Source organism: Schistocerca americana, chromosome 3 (genome assembly GCF_021461395.2).
Source record: "Schistocerca americana isolate TAMUIC-IGC-003095 chromosome 3, iqSchAmer2.1, whole genome shotgun sequence".
Taxonomy (NCBI): domain Eukaryota; kingdom Metazoa; phylum Arthropoda; class Insecta; order Orthoptera; family Acrididae; genus Schistocerca; species Schistocerca americana.
In genome coordinates, this window is record NC_060121.1 from 704,078,786 (window position 1) to 704,097,167 (window position 18,382).

The following is an 18,382-nucleotide window of genomic DNA, read 5'->3' on the forward strand; positions in this document are numbered from 1 at the left end:
CGGAGTGCTGAGGCTTGGAGAACATTCAAATCAATGCGAGTGCCAACTGCTGACAAATTACGTCATAATAATATTAGTCATGGACAATGGATGGAGTATTTTAACGATTCTTTTCAGGAAAATTGGCCTGTATTTTTACGTAGATGTTAGGTGAAGATATAATAAGAGTTAAGGCCTTCAGATATGAAAGTTCTTCAACATGTTCCGAGGAGCTGTCAAGATGAAGAATACACAATGATATGGATCAATACATCCAGAGGTGGTTAAGTGTGGGCCTCTGAAATTGTTGGAAATGCTATGGGAGCTGTTTGAGGGATTACGGAATGGAGAAGGCGTTCCATCGCAATGGACAACATTTTATATAACAACGGCGCAAAAAAGGGTTACATAACGAACCAAATAATTACAGAGGACTGGCAATAATTCCTTCAGTTGGAAAACTGTACCTGAAGTTACTTAAAGGTCTGATGGAGTAAGAAACAAGTCACAAGCAGCAAGAAGAATAAACTGAATTCCAAGCAGGAAGGTCGGAACGTACAACAGATTCACAATGAAAATCATATGTGAGAAATGCACAAGGTTAAGATTGGAGGCGCATATTGAAAAAGCTGCAAGAAAGGAAGACTGGGTATAACGTCCCGTCGACATCGAGGTTATCAGAGTCGGAGCACAAGCTCGGACGGTGTTGAGGATGGGGAACGAAATCGATCGTGCCCTTTCGAAGGACGCATCCCGGCATTTGACTGGAGTGATTTAAGGAAATCAAGGAAAACCTAAATCTGGATGGCGGGACGTGGGTTTCAACTGTCGTCCTCCCGAATGCTAGTACAATTTATTAAAAACGAAAAAGCTGCAAGTGACAGAGAAGTATGAAAGAATGCTAAAGGATGTTATGAAATCACATGACAATAACACGGCGAGAATAAGTAGTGCTAAAAGCTCTACAGAAGAATTCGAGCTCAGTAAGGCTCTGCATGGGGTGTGTGGGCTCCCTTCAAGCAGTATCTAGGAGCAATCGCACCGACGCGGCATAGAAAATGCTAGGTTTGTGAGTGCCAGAAGAGGGCAGCAAAATACTTAGCCTGGAGAAGTAATTTTTGGTAACGAAAAGATAATATAACTTGCGGTATTATTAAACAAGCTTGCCACAAGAAATAATGGAAGTTTAGTAAAGGACGAGCTATAACAGGAACAATGAATTCTGTACTGTGGAACAAGAAGATAAGAAGAACGTCGAATGAGAGAACGTATAAGATTATAATCCAAATTGTAGTTTTGTAAGGTTCAGAAGCCTGGAAAGAAAAGAGTAAAAGTATTGGCCCCTGAGGCAGGTGGATTACTTAACACGAGGCTGAAGCTGTACCAGTATGTATAAAATGAAGCATAACGTACTCTACGAAATGTGTGCGCAGATGCGAATACGGACGACCAACCGCTGTATAAGGAAATGATGACAGTGAAAATTTGTGTCGGACCAGGACTCTTACCCGGGTTTCCCGCTTAACGCGAGCTATCTGAAGACGCCTCACGACGAGACCAAAACTTCCATATGTCATCAGCCATGTGTCTACAACCTGTGTTCGTAGATCTACTATGCTGTGAGTCGTGCTCGGATAACTTAACGGTCTGATGCGTCAGATACAACACCTGATATTACATGATGTGTTTGGGAAGTGCATGCTTTTATTTTGACGACACAGCCCACTGGTGGTTGGTGAACAATAAAGAGAAGTCAATAGGTGGGGTAAATTTCAAACCTAAATGAGGAAATCGTTCGGCGACAACCAGCAGCAAGTCATCTTGGTGGAAGAACAATTGAACAGGGCTCAACGTCATGGGCAAACGACACAGTCGTAAATAGATAACGTTTTGGTAGCATGCTACATCTTAAATCCGAATACGACAGAATCTCACACTTAACGAAAGAGTCACAGAAGAAATGTACCACGCTCTTCTGGTAAAGGATGTCCCAAGGACGGAAGAATTCATCAAGTGGTGCCACCGAAACAAGCAAAGGAATCGGACGAAAGAGGTAAGAGCGGTCGCCGAATATGGTCAAATATGGCAGCTGTGGAAAACCACAATGAGCCCGTGTCTCTCATCCGCCAGATACATTAGTGAGCAAAACTTAAGGACGAAAGTAACTTTCGCTGGTCACTGTTAAGTACTCTTAACATGGCTCGATTAAAATTGAACCACACACAGCAAGAAGTGCTTCAGTATATTTTTTAAGTCAACAGATTTCTGACTGGTTTGATGTGACCCGCCACGAATTCCGTCCTGCGCCAACCTCTTCGTCTCAGAGTAGCACTTAAAACCTACGTCCTCAATTATTTACTGGATGTATTCCATCCTCAGTTTTCCTCTATAGTTTTTACCCTCTGAAGCCCCCTCTAGTACCATGAAAATTATTCCGTGACTTCTTAACAGATCACCTACCATCCTGTCCCTTCTTCTTGTCCGTGTTTTCCATATATTCCTTTCTTCGCTGATTCGGCGGAGAACTTCCTCATTCCTCCACCTAATTTACAACATTCGATTTTCTTTTGCTCTGGTTTCCCCACAGTCCATAAAATGATGTGCTACAAATGTATAGTCTCAGAAATTCCTTCCACAAATTAAGACATATGTTTGACATCCGTGATGGGTTATTTTGTTGCCTAGGCAACATAATTCCTTAATTTTCTCCACTTTCTGATAATCAATTCTGATGTTTATCGCTGTTCTCATTTCTGCGACCTTTGATTGCTTATGTCTTTCTTCGATTTACATTCAATACATATTCTGTACTCATTAGACTGTTCATTCCATTCAGTAGATCCTGTAATTGATTTTCATTTTTAATGAGGATAGCAATGTCATCAGCGAATCTTATCATTGATATCATTTCACACTGAACTTTAATCGCATTCTTGAAACTTTTTTTTCATTTCCGTCACTGCTTCTTCGATGTATAATATCGAACAGTAGGGACGAAAGGCTACATCCCTTTCTTACATCCTTTTCTATCCGAGCACTTGGCTCTTGATCTTCCACTCTTATTGTTCCTTCCTGCTTCTTGTACATATGGTATATTATCCATTTCCACATATAGCTTATGCCTGTTTTTCTCAGAATTTGCACCATTTTACACTGTGTAATGCTTTTTTCCGGGTCCACAAATTTTATGAATGTGTCTTCATTTTTCTTTAGTCTTGCTTCCATTATCAATTGCCTCTCTGCTGTCTTTACCTTTCTAAAGCCAAAATGATCGTTATCTAAAACAACCTCTGTTTTATTTTCGATTCTTCTGTATATTATCCTTGTCAGCAACTTGGGTGCATGCAGTGTTAAGCTGACTGTACGTTAGTTCTCGCACTTGTCGGCTCTTGCACTCTTCGGAACTGTGTGGATGATGGTCTGGAACCGCGCGACCGCTACGGTCGCAGGTTCGAATCCTGCCTCGGGCATGGATATGTGTGGTGTTCTTAGGTTAGTTAGGTTTAAGCAGTTCTAAGTTCTAGGGGACTGATGACGTCAGATGTTAAGTCCCATAGTGCTCAGAGCCATTTGAACCATTTGAAGCTCTGATAATGACCCGGTGAAAGATCCAGGCTGTGCGGAGGATGTTGCAGTGTTTCCCAAACAAATCGCTGAAGCGTAGCCTTCGTCCGAATGCCAAGTGGTAGCTACAGTTTGGAACCGCGCGACCGCTACGGTCGCAGGTTCGAATCCTGCCTTGGGCATGGATGTGTGTGATGACCCTAGGTTAGTTAGGTTTAACTAGTTCTAAGTTCTAGTGGACTGATGACCTCAGATGTTAAGTCCCATAGTGCTCAGAGTCATTTTTTGTGTGGATGATGTTCATCCAAAGCTCAGATGGTATTTCGCCAGACTCGTACCTTCTACACAGCAACGTGAAAAGTCGCTTTGTTGCCATTTCCTTCAATGAAAGCAGGATTTCTGATGGAATGTTATCTATCCCTTCTGCCTTACTTGATCTTAAGTCTCTCAAAGCTCTTTTAAATTCTGATTCTAATACTGGATCCTCTATCTCTTCTATATCGACTCTTGTTTTTTCTTCCGTCGCGTCATCAGACAAGTCTTCCCTCTCATTGGAACCTTTCATGTACTCTTTCCACCCGTCTGCTGTCATCTCTGCATTTAACAGTGGAATTCCAATTGCACTCTTAATGTTACTGCCCTTGCTTTTAATTTCACCTAAGCTTGTTTCGACTTTACTACATGCTGAGTCAGTCCTCCCGATAACCATTCCTTTTTTCGATTTCTTCCCATTCTTCATGCAGCCGTTTCGTCTTAGCTTCCTTGAACTCCCAGTTCATTTCATTCCTCAGCGGCTTCTATTTCAGTATTCCTGCATTCCCCTGAACATTTTGTACTTCCTTCTTTCGTCGATCAACTGAAGTATTTCCTTTGCTACCTATGGTTTTTTCGGTGTTGCCTTCTTTATCGCTATGTTTTTCTTTCCAACTTTTGTGGTTGTCCTTTTTAGAGATGTCCATTCCTCTTCAACTGTACTTCCTACTGAGCGATACTCAAATACTGTATCTATAGCCTTAGAGAACATCAAGCATATCTCGCCATTCTTTCATACTTCCATATCCCACTTCTTTGCGTTGTGGTTCTTCCTGACTAATCTCTTGAACGTCAACCTACTCTTCATCACTACTTAGTTTGGACCTGAGTCATGTCTGCTCCAAGGTATGCCTTACAATCTAGTATCTGATTTGGAAATCTATGCCTGAGCATAATATAATCGAACTGAAATCTTCCGGCCTTTTCGAAGTATACATCCTTCTCTCGTGATTCTTGAATAGAGTATTCGCTGTACTACAGTATAGTACAGTAGGTTACTGAAGGAAATATGCAATGAGAGGAATAGAAATGACTCTTTTATTAAAAAACGATAATTACACTGATGGTAATGCGATTTATGATGGTCCCCTAGACAATACAAAAGAGGGAACCTGTTCCTTAACAGAGCGTGCCATCACCATGTACGGTAATGTAATGCATGCTCTGGAACGTGCTCCGATGCTGGCCACAATGTTGGTGAAGAGTTCTTGTGGAAGGGCGTTCCATTCCTCTACCAGCGCGGTTGACAAATGATGGATGGTCGCTGGGGCATGTGGACGTGCTGCAATACGTCTGCTTAACGAAAATCACACGACCTCGATGACTTTTAGGTCCGGGGAATGGGCAGGCCACTTCATACCCCGAATATTTTTTCGTACCAAGAGCCCCTTTGCCTGCGCAGTTCGATGCTATCACGCATTGTAATCTACAAAAAAATCTAGATCTCTGTAGTCTGATGCACACCCACATATCCACAGTCCTATGTGCAGGTAGTTTTCAAGCACAAAGAAAGTGAAATGATGCTTGCATAGAGAAGCCTGTGACCTCCTCCAAAAATGTCGGGTTATTACCCTCCCTGAAAGCAGATAAACGCGAAGGTTTTCCTAATGAAACTTATGAGGGACTGGACTGCGGTTATTACTTCTAGTTGAATATATACAGTTATTCTTAAGTTTAACTAGCAAAATTAAAATAGCCTCTCTTCGAGTGTCACGAAAATCTCATCCATATAAGGTTGAGAAAGTACTTGTATTTCCTTAGCGAGGTTCCGCAACGTACATAAGCAATGAATTTTTTCGTTACATGGTATCGTGTCTAAATCCAGTTCCCACACTGAGAAGAGGTAGTTACAAACTGCATAACTGATGGAACAAATCTCAGCCGTCACAACCAGAGTCAGCAGCGACGAAGTGTAGGAAGAGAGGGAACTTAGCTAGCGGTGGCATCTATGTTATGCAGCAACAGTGTAATTTTTCTAGGAAAGGAATCGTTTATTCCCCGCACTTAATTAATGTAATACCGTAGTACTCCTTAGGTATGGGGAGCCCCTGCGTGCACTCTGAGGAGTAGTGTTAATATCTGACAATGTGTTTACGACCCCTTAAGTTGATCAAATATATCAATAGACTTCTTTTTATGACGCAATGGTGAAATTTTCACAGTGTAACCTGGAAATTGGCACACAATACCAGGATGGTACAAATTTACTTGATATAGTATCCGTAACAGTATTACAGGCGCGAGAATTTGCACGAATGGTCAATGAGCAAAATAATTGGTCGCACCCTCGACACAGCGCACAGGCCGCTTCAGAGCACTGTAGGTGATAATAGTTGGTCAATGACGCACCAAAAAATGTTCAAAAATGTTCAAATGTTTGTGAAATCTTATGGGACTTAACTGCTAAGGTCATCAGTCCCTAAGCTTACACACTACTTAACCTAAATCATCCTAAGGACAAACACACGCACTCATGCCCGAGGGAGGACTCGAACCTCCGCCGGGACCAGCCGCACAGTCCATGACTACAGCACCTGAGACCGCTCGGCTAATCCCGCGCGGCATTGACGCTCCACCACTGACTTCAGTTATGGCAGTGCAGCTGTGTGTATGTGCCAGTTGGTAGCATCGAATCACCACAAGAAAGATGGATTGGCAGGGAGACGTGACGGAATGGCAGAAGGAGTTATTGAGTTTGGAATTGCCTACGAAAACAATACGAATGAAGTGTTCTGCACGCGCTGGTGGTACCCATTCTCTCCATTGCGGCGCTAGGGGTCGCAGCACACATTATTACACATTCGATGATGGACTTGAATAACCCAAATCCGGTCGTTGTCTAAGCTTCGAAAAATAATTTTAAAAAATCTTGCTACTGAGAGGATATTTTCAATCTCTACTATAATGCTCAGTTGCGGATATGCCTCCGGCAGAATGTGAACGAAGTTGTCTAATTTTCTGGTACTGTCCCAAGTGCCTACAAGGAATAGTGTATTGTTGTAAGCCATATAAACGACATAAGATCCATGGTCATAAAAGTATCTAACCGATAGGAAATGCTGACTTGTGTCACGCTTGTGAAATGCAATCGGTTTCAAATCCGACAGGAATTCCTGCTGGCTGTGAATGCAGGTTCATCTCAACCAGTTTCCAGGAGAACAAGGCGAAGCGAACTGCACGCAGTGGACATTTGGAGTCAGGTGCCGCGCGGAAGGCCATTGCTCACAGCGGCACATAAATGTGCACTTCATCAGTGACGAAAACAACACAGAATCTGGCCGGTGGCGGACATGGGGCGTATAAAGTGGTACAAGAAGTGGAAATTCTGTCTACACCGGTTGCCTAATCAGGTGTTTAACGTATAGTGTTTGGTGGGTGTGGTTCAGACCAGGGATTGTCCTGTGATGTCTTGCGAATTACTTTCGTCCAATTATTTGGGCCCACTCATGTAAATTAATGTGAACATGGACCACGATGTTTATTACTTCTTGGTGCCAACTTTTGTCCTTTCTGCTACATCTTCATGATAGGTATACTGTGGGCATTCCCACAGTCTGGGGACAGATACATTCACAAGGCTGTGCTCTTACGTTCATGGTCTAACGAATTCTGAGATGCCTTACACATATCGCATACGACTTGGGCGATGCTAACATTATGCGATTTTTCTCATTCATAATGTTGGATCAAGGTGACAGCCTTCTCACTTGCCTTCGTCAGTCTTGTAGCATGAATTGCTAGTTGTGAAGTAATGGAGTCCTGTTGTCCTGAGAAAAATAGTTCATTATTCTCTTTTTGTATGATAGCCCTTCTTGCAAGTATTTTACTTCATTCAGCGTCTTGAGACTGTGGTCATCTGAGTCTTGGTTTAAAAAATACATATTGATATCACGGAGTAATTAATAAAAATTAATTAATATGAGTGAACTACACAATAATTTACTTTATGACTGGGGTGTGTCATAGTGTGGTTGAATATGTGCAGAATGGTATAAAACTATTCTTCTAAAGTGAGACAAAAAAGTAAAAACTGAAGGGTATGAAAGTGTTAAATTGCAGAAAATATAAACAAATTTTGTTACCAAAATGTTCTCGAGTTTTCAGTCGAAGAGACCCAGGACGTTGACGAAAATTTAGAGAATGAATTACGGACATTTCTATTGATTCCTATGCGTTATGTATGTCAACAGTAATCGCTAAACTGTTGTTACTTTGCTTAGCGACACAAATCACGAGAATGGGGGGTTACGCAATAATTACAGTGTCATGTTGAAAACGTAGAATGTTTATGATAGATTTGTTGAAAAGACAAATTTTAATTTTTACAAGATCTAAATAATGAGTAAATTCCTACAGCTGCAGCAACAGAATTCTAAGGACTGTAGACTTGTTAGACGCATTTATACAAACGAAAATGCTTAAAAAGTTTCAAATTGGAAATGGCACATGTTGTTCGAGTCGTTAAGTTACTTTACATTAGGTGCTGTGCGACTAGGTAATGATAGCAACATTAATGTAAAATGAAAATCAATGCCTTAGTTAAAACATCCCTGTATCTATCGTTTCTCCTATTCCGGCCATAAAACCCATGCTTCAATTTTCAACAATGTTTGAACGAAATTTTGTGACATCACAAACATGTAAGACTGACACGACTATCAGTTCCTCAAGTAATATTTCTTGGAAAAAAATTGCAGTTTAATTGATTATTTGATTACGAGAATAGTGGTAAATTACGCAGACGATGACACTGTCTAAATGTGTAAGGGTAACCCAAAGAACAGATGTGTACGAGACGATCGTGTAAATTAGTGGTAGCCCCTATGGCTGTCTCACTCATTTCTCTTAATTACTTACTTATAGGCTGAACCCTTTCTGCAATGCTACGTTTCCTTGTACTTTATGGTACCATATTATGCCCATTGAACTTGTATTTCCTTGGCTTGTCCTTCGTGGCAGATAAACCCTGCGACCGTACATCATTGGCAACAACTCAGAACATTGGAACCACGCGCCACTGATTTCCATCGTGCATTGCCGAAGATCAGTTTCTGGGTGACGTTTCCTCTTACCCCAGTACGCATTATATTGGAAATATTATCAATTGTGTGAGCCTCCCAATCTTCAGGTACCCATAGTGTGAAGGCGGCTTAGAAGTTGGGTGGCGCGGCTTGAGCCACGAACCACAAGTAGGCAGCCTGCGGTGGATGGAAGTCAGCTGGCAGGTGGCCTTCCATCTGTAAGCACCAAGTCAGTACCATTATGACTTGGACGTGGTTGGTCGACTCCCATCGCGGCAAGACAGCTTGGTGACCAATTTCAGGACAATGACAGGTGTAGACGTTCCCTCATATCTGGCTCCAGGCAGTGACCGATACTTCTGGACTAAAACGGGCTGTATTAATGCGATGTTGGCACTTCACTATTTCTGAAATGACAACGCTTCCCCTCGTTTAAGTCACAATGGAGTGGAGGCCTGAGGTGTGATCGTCGGGCAATCATGATATCACTGCCACTGTGTTAACGGTATCACAGCCATTGCTATACCATCACCGTGTGGAAACTTCGCCTTTCAGGAGACCCGGACTATGACATCCACAGTGTCTGCGTAGTCTGATTTGGCTTGCTGCACAAGAACACACACTTTCCCGTGTATCTGAGCTATGTTGCGACATCTGTCGGCAGAGTTTTCCTGGTAAGTCGGTCACGGAATTTTTCGCTAAGCTAAACCAAGCAGTCGCCCAGCATCGTCATAATAGATAAAGATTAGTCGACGTAAAAAGGCTTATAGACTGTCATTTTCCCTTGGTCAATACGCGAATTTATCAGAGCAGTAAATCCACATAATGGTTAGTCATAGCTTCCGTAATAACGATTAACTCCAGTGGACGTACACTAATGTTCAGAAAAAAAGAACACCTTGAACGAGATATACGACGTTCATATTCACAGGACTTGTACATTAGTATATTCTGCAGAAATGATTAGCATTAGCATTTGAACCATGCCTGCCCCTGCGTTCAAGGTCACCACCGACATCGTGGCACAGCACCCCAATCGGTAAAATGTGCCTGCGGCTCTCCTTCTCGCCATAAACCGAGGATAATCGATAAGTGTACCTCGAAAAGACGTGCGGGATGTCTCGCAGACGTATGCCCAATCCTTACCGTCAAATCCTTGAGTTTTTAAGAGGGCGCATTGTCGGCATGAGAAAATGTAGTGCATCCATTCGGAAAATTGCTGCTCGTGTGGGACGAATTTTTTCAGCAGTACAACGGGTGTGTGCAGAATGGTTCAGTTCGCACCACCCACACCTCCCCTCCCCGCGAAGATCGACACCTCATACGAATGGCTCCCCGCGAAGATCGACACCTCATACCAATGGCATTTCACGACATTTGAGTGTCCATCCGCCTGTACACCTGTAAGAACATGTGGTGACGTGAACTATTGTGTGTCTGTTGAATTATAACGAAAATGCACTGACGATGGCTATTTATAGCCAAAATCTAGATTTTCAAGAATAATAAAAACTAATGGGATTGCGATTGACTGCTGTGTGCCTCTCCTTCCTAACATCTACGGTCACTGTGCACAGTGTTTCCTGACAGAATCAAAACTGGTTGAGGTTAGTGTAGTGTCGAGCTAGCAAGTGGTCAGCTCAGACCGAGACGTCGGCTACAGCAGTCAGCATCGTAGCCTAGGACGAACGAGTAGTTAAAGTTTCAGAGGGAGATATACTTTTATCGTTGTTGAACATTGAACCTCAAGAGTTCAGTTTGTTAATTAGTGCATCAAGTGACGTTTTGCTTGTCCATGAGATTTGTAAATTACCCAGTAGCACTGTGGAAAAGAACTGTGTCAAAGTCAAGTAAATGTTTTATTCACTTATTAAACAAGTGAACTACACTGAAGTGCCAAAGAAACTGGTACACCTGCCTACTATCGTGTAGGTCCCGCACGAACACGCAGAAATGCCGCAACGCTACATTGCATGGACTCGACAAATGTATGAAGTTATGCGGAGGCAACTGAATCCTGCACGGCTGTCCATAAATCCGTAAGAGTACGAGGGATGGAGATCCCTTCTAAACAGCACATTGCAAGGCATCCCAGATACGCTCAATAACGTTCACGTCTGGGGAGTTTGCTGGCCAGCGGAAGTGTTTAAACTCAGAAGAATGTTTCTGGAGGCATGCTTTAGCAGTTATGGGCGCCTGGGGTGTCGCACTGTCCTGCTAGAATTGCCCAAGTCCGTCGAAATGCATAATGGACATGAATGGATGCAGGTGATCAGACAGGATGCATACGGACGCGTCACCTGACAAGAGTCGTATCTAGACGTACCAAGGGTCCCATACTATTCCAACTGCACACGCCCCACACCATTACAGAGTATTCACCAGCTTGAACAATCCCCTACTGATATGCAGCGTCCATTGATTCGTGAGGTTGTCTCCATACCCGTACATCCACTCGATACAATTTGAAACGAGACTCGTCCGACGAGGCAACACGTTTCCAGTCAGCAACAGTCTAACGTCGGTGTTGAGGGGCCCGGCGAGGCGTAAAGCTTTGAGTCGTGCAGTCATCACGGGTTAACGAGTAGGCCTTCGGCTCCGCATAGCCCATATCAATGATGTTTCATTGAATGTTTCGCACGCTGACACTTGTTGATGGCCCAGCACTAAAGTCTGCAGCAATTTGCGGAAGGGTTGCCCTTCCGTCACGTTGAACGATTCTCTTCAATCGTCATTGATCCCGTTCTTGCAGGATCTTTTTCGAGCCGTAGGGGGTTGATGTTTTACTGGATTCCTGATATGCGTGGTACTCTCGTGAAATGGTAGTGCGGGAAAATCCCTACTTCCTCGCTACCTCTTGGAGATGCTGTGTCCAATCGCTTGTGCGCCGACTGTAGCACCGCGTGCAAACTCATTTAAATCTTGATAACCTTCCATTGTAACAGCAGTAACCGATCTAACAACTGCGCCAGACACTTGTTGTCTTATATAGGCGTTGCCGACCGCAGCGCCGTATTCTGCCTCTTTACATATCTCTGTATTTGAAAACGCATATCTATACCAGTTTCTTCGACGCTTCAGTGTAATATAGACTTGGCCACTATTTCTATGTTTCGATACAGTGTATCGATACGTGGAACTGTTTCAGTGTTTCGGAACGGCTGTGGTTCACTGTTTCGAAACAGTGGTGTTTCATTCCGCCCCTGTCTCGGATAACCGGACCAGATTCGATCTCGAGCCAGACACAGAAACTGTACCGTTGTTTCAAAATAAGGCTGTTTCAGTCCACCTGTGCTTGGAACGGACTGATTGTATCGAAACAGTGATGTTTCATTCCGCTCTGTGTCGGACGAGATTCGGGCTCGGCACAGGTACTGAAACACAACATACCACTTCATGAAACACTTTCAAGAGTGTCGAAATCTTTTTGACAAGCAATAGCATGAAGGTTAAGATATCCGAAAATAAAGCTGCGTTTCTAGCTGACTGTCCTATTTCGAAATGGCGAAACATCTGCTTTATAAACACTAACCAAACAATAGAACAACGCATACTATTCACATTCAAAATAACCAATATGTGAAGATCATTCAGTTAAATTACGCTTTTTTATAATATACGCTTCTCTGTTCATGTACAGTAATCATATTAAGAAACGCAAGTAAGCCTACAACATTTTGAATAAAAAGAGGCGTAGAGTGACAGTTATTAGACATATACATAAATTTGATGTAGGTATAATTGCAATCAATCTGTTTGACATATCACTTATAGTGTAATGGTGAACGGGAAGGGCTGGGAAGCATGGTGAATTTATAGTAACTGTTCGAAACTCCTTGAAAGACAAAATTTTTTCTGTTATATTTTGTTATTTATTCGAATTATTTGGCGTTACTTGTGAGTCTATAGTCACTGTGCCTATTATCCACAATGATTCCCTTATGTGCATGGAAATTAGCAGGTTGGGTATATTACCCATACTAACGGAATGTGGAAATCCCAGTAGCATATCCGTTGTTTCTGCAGTTTGCTCCCACCTCCAGTTCCGTTCGTGGTGGTTCTTCTGTCTTCAGCTATGGCTGTCCTCAGCCAATTGAAAAGCGCATTTGCTGCAGGAAATACGAAACTGCCAAGACGCCTAAGTGATAGTTTCATACTTTCTGCGATATGATTATCGCTCTCGCTCCTCATTTGTGCTTATATGGACATACTTATACAGTATACATTCAAGATGATAAAATGTGTGGGTTTATTAGATTACAAAACACAAACTGTTTCACTGTTTCGAAACATTACATTGTACTGTTTCATTTGTTCCGAAACAGTTACGTGTTTCAGTTTGCCCATCTCTAGTGTAGTATTTTGTGTCTTCTAGTTTGATGAACAACCTAAACAAAGAACAATCAAAGAACCACCAGCTATGGCTAGACGAAATAGTTTCGCCTGACCGCAACATTATTTATGCTTCTTAAAACAGCATCGAGTACCGTAACGTATCAACTACTATGCGACTTCTCTTATAAGTGTATTTTAGCAGTTTATCAAAAGTCAGAAATTTTACAAACATATGTAACTATAGCATGTAAAGTCCCTACGTAATGTAATATAATTGTAAAATTCCGACTGCGAGTACCAGCGATGATGCGCTACCGTAACTGCGACGTCCACTCTCTTTGCTGTGACGACAACGCTCTTTGCAGTGGAAAAAAAGAAGCATCTATGTTTTCTTGTAATTGTTGGAGAAAAAATGCCGATTGGACATTGTGCCGTTTTGAGGTCAGATAATTTTGCATATAGAAGTAATTTGAAGTGCAGAGGTCAACTTGTAATCGCAGCTATCAAGAATAAAAATTTAATTTGTGAAAAAGAAGGTAAATATCGCTTACGAACTTTTATTCGATGTTGTATATCAGGACCGTTACTAAAACTGTTAGTGTGTTTAGCATTACAGTGCATAGCGATTTCTTCGTGAATTAACAATACTGGGCGAATCTGCTACTATCACGGTCCGAACAACGCGCAATTTATGCCGTCAGCTTGTGCGTTGAAGTCGTTCCCTAAGCGACCAGTTTGTTAGTCAGAAGATATCATACTGTCACTGTTGTTTAACCTTCTCATTCTGAAGGTGTTTCCAGAAAATCTTACGGCGACTGTGAGTACTTTAGTTGCAAAGAGAGACGGAGTCTTCATCGCGAGTTGCAGCAGTTTTCTCCGACTTTGCCTGGCATTCGCTGAGAACCGGAGAAACGGAAACCTCCGACCGCCAACTCGTCTTGTTCCTAACTCGTTCTCTCCTTACAGCAACCACGAAGAAAACATATTCATCTATAGTCAATTTTTTTCTCAGATTTTTGTATTAGACAGGTAAAAAGTTTTAAATTGTATGCATCTAGGCTAAAAATGAAAAGAGAGTTTAAGTCAAGAAGCAAGTTAGCTGATTAATTAATTTTTAATGAGTGTCAGTTCACATTTTACGCCAATATTAATGATATTTAACTCAGCACTCTGATCTTTTCCAGAAACGATTGTTGGTACTACACCAGTGAAACGCAACTTCCTCAACGGTGTTATGGTAAAAATTGGGTAAGTAAACCTTAAAATGTTTATCAGTCATATAGTCGTCTGAAAGCCAAGAGCTAGCATCGGTTAAAATATTCAGTCTTACTTTTGTTGAATGTAGCAACAGTGAGTCTTCCTCACAATGTTTCGAGGATCGTGATATCTGTATTCGAGAACCTGTACATTATCGTACTGTCTGTTGTGCTGATAATATTTCTGTGTATGTGTAAGTGTGTGTGTGTGTGTGTGTGTGTGTGTGTGTGAGAGAGAGAGAGAGAGAGAGAGAGAGAGAGAGAGTCGAATGTGAACAGCATCTCTCTTTTTCTATAGATTTATGCAGCTTTTTGGAACTTTCTGTTTGTGGTTGGTTCTGTTTGTCTCGAATTTGGGAAGTGTTTTGCGATTTTCAATTTCTTTTTTTACTTTCTTGTGTGCGAGTGAATGATTGGATGACGTGTCCTATGAGAGTGTGGGCGGGCGACAGAGAGAGAGAAAAAGACAGAGAGAGGAAAGTGCGGGAGCATAGGACTTCTGGCCCGCATCTCGTGGTCGTGCGGTAGCGTTCTAGCTTCCCACGCCCGGGTTCCCGGGTTCGATTCCCGGCGGGGTCAGGGATTTTCTCTGCCTCGTGATGGCTGGGTGTTGTGTGCTGTCCATAGGTTAGTTAGGTTTAATTAGTTCTAAGTTCTAGGCGACTGATGACCTCAGCAGTTGAGTCGCATAGTACTCAGAGCCATTTGAACCATTTGAACCATAGGACTTCTAGATAAATATGGGAAAATGTGGTTCCTAACAGCATCAGTGAGGAGAAAAGAAGACTATTGAGAAATGTAGCTAGAAAATGCTGGAGTTGTAGCTTCAAAGAAAGATATTTCTATGTAATTATTAGGAAAAATACTACCTTACGATGTACAGCGAAGGGTACTTGTGTACCATTTTCACTTACCCTGTTTTCTGTTCATGTTGCAAAGGGCACACGAGAAGAAAATTATTGATGAGATTCATGATTTTTTTGCGTGGAGGAAACAAAATGTTGGTTAATTCTTCTAGGCTTTTAACAGTGAGCCAAAACGTGATTCTCACTGCCTTTCTATTGGTGGCTACCATTAGAGTCGAATGACAATTTACCTGACGCTACCACACTCACCAGACAAACACGTGAGGAAACGCGGTGCTATTATTGGTATCTTCTATGTTTCTTCTATAAATCCCACCCGGTAAGCTTTTCAGACTGGGGAACGATACTCAAGTATTACTCGAACGAGGGTTTTGTAAACTACTTCTTCTGTGGCTGAATTAAAATCTGACATCGGCTTTCCTAGAGTTAATTTTTTTTTATCGTTCCATCGCTCCGTTTATACAATTCCAAATATTTAGTGAATATGGTTGTTCGGCAGTCGTGTAATGAGAGTATAACGGTTCTTTCCGCCTATGTATGCCCAATGTGTTACATTTGTCTGATTAGAGTGTCAACTGCCAATCCCTACACCACGCTTCAATCCTCTGCAGGTCTTCCTGCGCTTCAATACAATTTTCTAGCATTGCGACTTGTTATACACAAGAGCATTGATTGCGAGTAGCTTCATGGAACTTTCGACTATCCACTACATCATTTACATGTATTTTGTAAGCAGTGGCAGTCCTGTAATATCCTATATCGATGGGTCGCTGTCTACTACATTAAGAATTATATACTGTGTTCTGTTTCCTATGAACTCTTCTATCCTATCACAGACCTGGTATGGCATCTTTTAAGTCTGCGTATTGTTGATTTAATGACACTGCGGAACCGTATCGAATGCCTTCCGCAAGTAAAGGAGCACAGCATCAGTCTGGGCGCCAGTATCAACTGTCTGTTGGGCCTCATGGAAGAAAAGGGTTTCATACAATTCTTGTTGACGGAATCTACGTTAATTGTCATTCGTCCATCCTCGCTGAAAATCTTTCGTCCATCCTCGTTGAAAACCTTTATCTGTCTAGGAATCCTGCTTACTCGGTTCGCTAGACAAACAATTATGATGATGATGAGGTCCCATACTCCGAGGAGCGTAGGGCACGAAGCGGGAGACCCGACTAGGCAAGGTCCTAACGCAGATGGTTTGCTATTGCTTCCTACGACCGTAATGGGGATGAATGATAATGATGGAAACGACCGAACAACACCCAGTCATCTCGAGGCAGGGAAAATCCCTGACCCCGCCAGGAATCGAGCCCGGGACCCCTTGCGCGGGAAGCAAGAACGCTACCTCAAGACCACGAGCTGCGGACAGACAAACCATTAAACAACTCGTATTAATGAGTTTTATTACAAAAAGACAATTACATATACTTAAATCTGGCAATTACACAGACGTGTTGCAAGCGAAGGGCGACATACGAAATAATTAGTCTTTGTAGTGACCGCTGTTCTATAACCGACAAAAGTCTTTCCTGAACTGCTTGACGCTGCTATCCAGGTGGGGTGCCTACGATCGAGGGCGGCCTTATATCCTCTTCACCTAGGGGCCGCTTGCTGTCTCCTGTTGTGGTCCTTACCTTTCGTTCCAGACTGGCGTACTGGCACTTGGTCTTACGCCGTAACATCCCCCCCCCCCTCCCAAAGCGACGGACCGTCGTTGTATATGGATCACGTTACGAAAATGGGGGGGGGGGGGGGGGGGGGGAGAGCGTAGAGCGTGGACGCTCTGATCGAGCGGAAGCTGTGGCTGCAGGGGACGCCAGACTTCCGGTCGTACCCCGCCATCCAGCCTTCACTGTCCTGTGGCCCATACCCAGATGTAGAAGGCGTCGGTTGCTGCGGCGTGGGCGGGTCCAGCTCCATCGATAGGACAAGAGGCCTCCGTCTCCATGGGGGTCGGTCCTCGGTGTCGTGATGACACCCTCTACGGCCGCTGTGACCGCGCTGTCCTCGGGGTCCGTGAATCTTGGGGAAGAGATACAGAAGCATCATCGTGCACGTGACAGAGGCGAATTTGATTGTGGTGTCGGCGCTGCAATCCGTCTTGGCCTGAAATGAGATCATGCATGCGCCAAGTCGACGAAGGATTTAGCCCTGCGCCCGCCGCCTGCTGCTGCAAACAACCCTGAAAAACATAATATCATGGGGCGCAAAGCGATACTTGCGGCCTTCCATAGGTGCCGGATGTTGAGGAGGGTGGAGCTGGTGGAGTAGTGTCCGATGGCGGCGGCCGTGAAGCAGTTCCACCGGTGATGGTCCATCTCTTGGATTGGAACGATAGGAGGCGAGAAACAGTCGCAATGCTTGATCCCTGGTGTGTGCGGTGCGAAGTTTGGCCATCTTCTGCTTGAAGGTACTGACAAAACGTTACGTTTCGCCGTTCGACTGTGGGTGGAAGAGTGCATTAGTTAGATGCTGTATGCTGTTGCGTTCACAGAATGTTTCAAATTCATTTGACGTGAAGTGAGGGCCGTTATCCGACACTATGGTTCAGGCAAACCTTCGAGGCAAAAAATAGAGACAATACCTGAACTGTGCTACGTGACGTTGTCGAGTTCATTGGCACAGCAAAAGGAAACTTGCTATTATAATCTACCACAATCAACCAACGAATGTTGCATAAAGGTCCCACATAATCGATGTGCACTCGTTGCCATGGTGATTTCGGCTTAGGCCAAGCAGAGAATTTTTGTGGGTGGGTGGACTGATTTCCTGCACATGCGTGACACTGTGACGTCAACTGTTCTATTTGGATGTCCATACAAGTACAGTGTCAACGCGCTAACTGTGTCGTACAAACAATTCCCCAGTGTCCTTGGTGTAGTAACTGCAACACTTCTTGCAAAGCTTTGGGGATCAACACACGTGACTATCCACTGTCATTTTGAACAAGAATCACACTTTGCTGTATAGTGAGGCTATGCCGACGTGCGAAATATCGGCGCACTACAGAGTTCTTTATGCCATACAATGAGCGAAGCCAAGATGT

The 18,382-nt window shown here is 43.2% G+C and overlaps 1 protein-coding gene across 1 annotated transcript in view; it reads left to right on the forward strand.

The window, feature by feature from the left end:
- Positions 1 to 18,382, forward strand: part of LOC124605307 — a 925,143-nt gene that overhangs the window by 443,287 nt on the left and 463,474 nt on the right. The window contains exon 3 of the mRNA XM_047136889.1: positions 14,396 to 14,459. Coding sequence (XP_046992845.1) covers positions 14,396 to 14,459 — 64 coding nt within the window. The remainder of the gene's footprint in view (positions 1 to 14,395; positions 14,460 to 18,382) is intronic.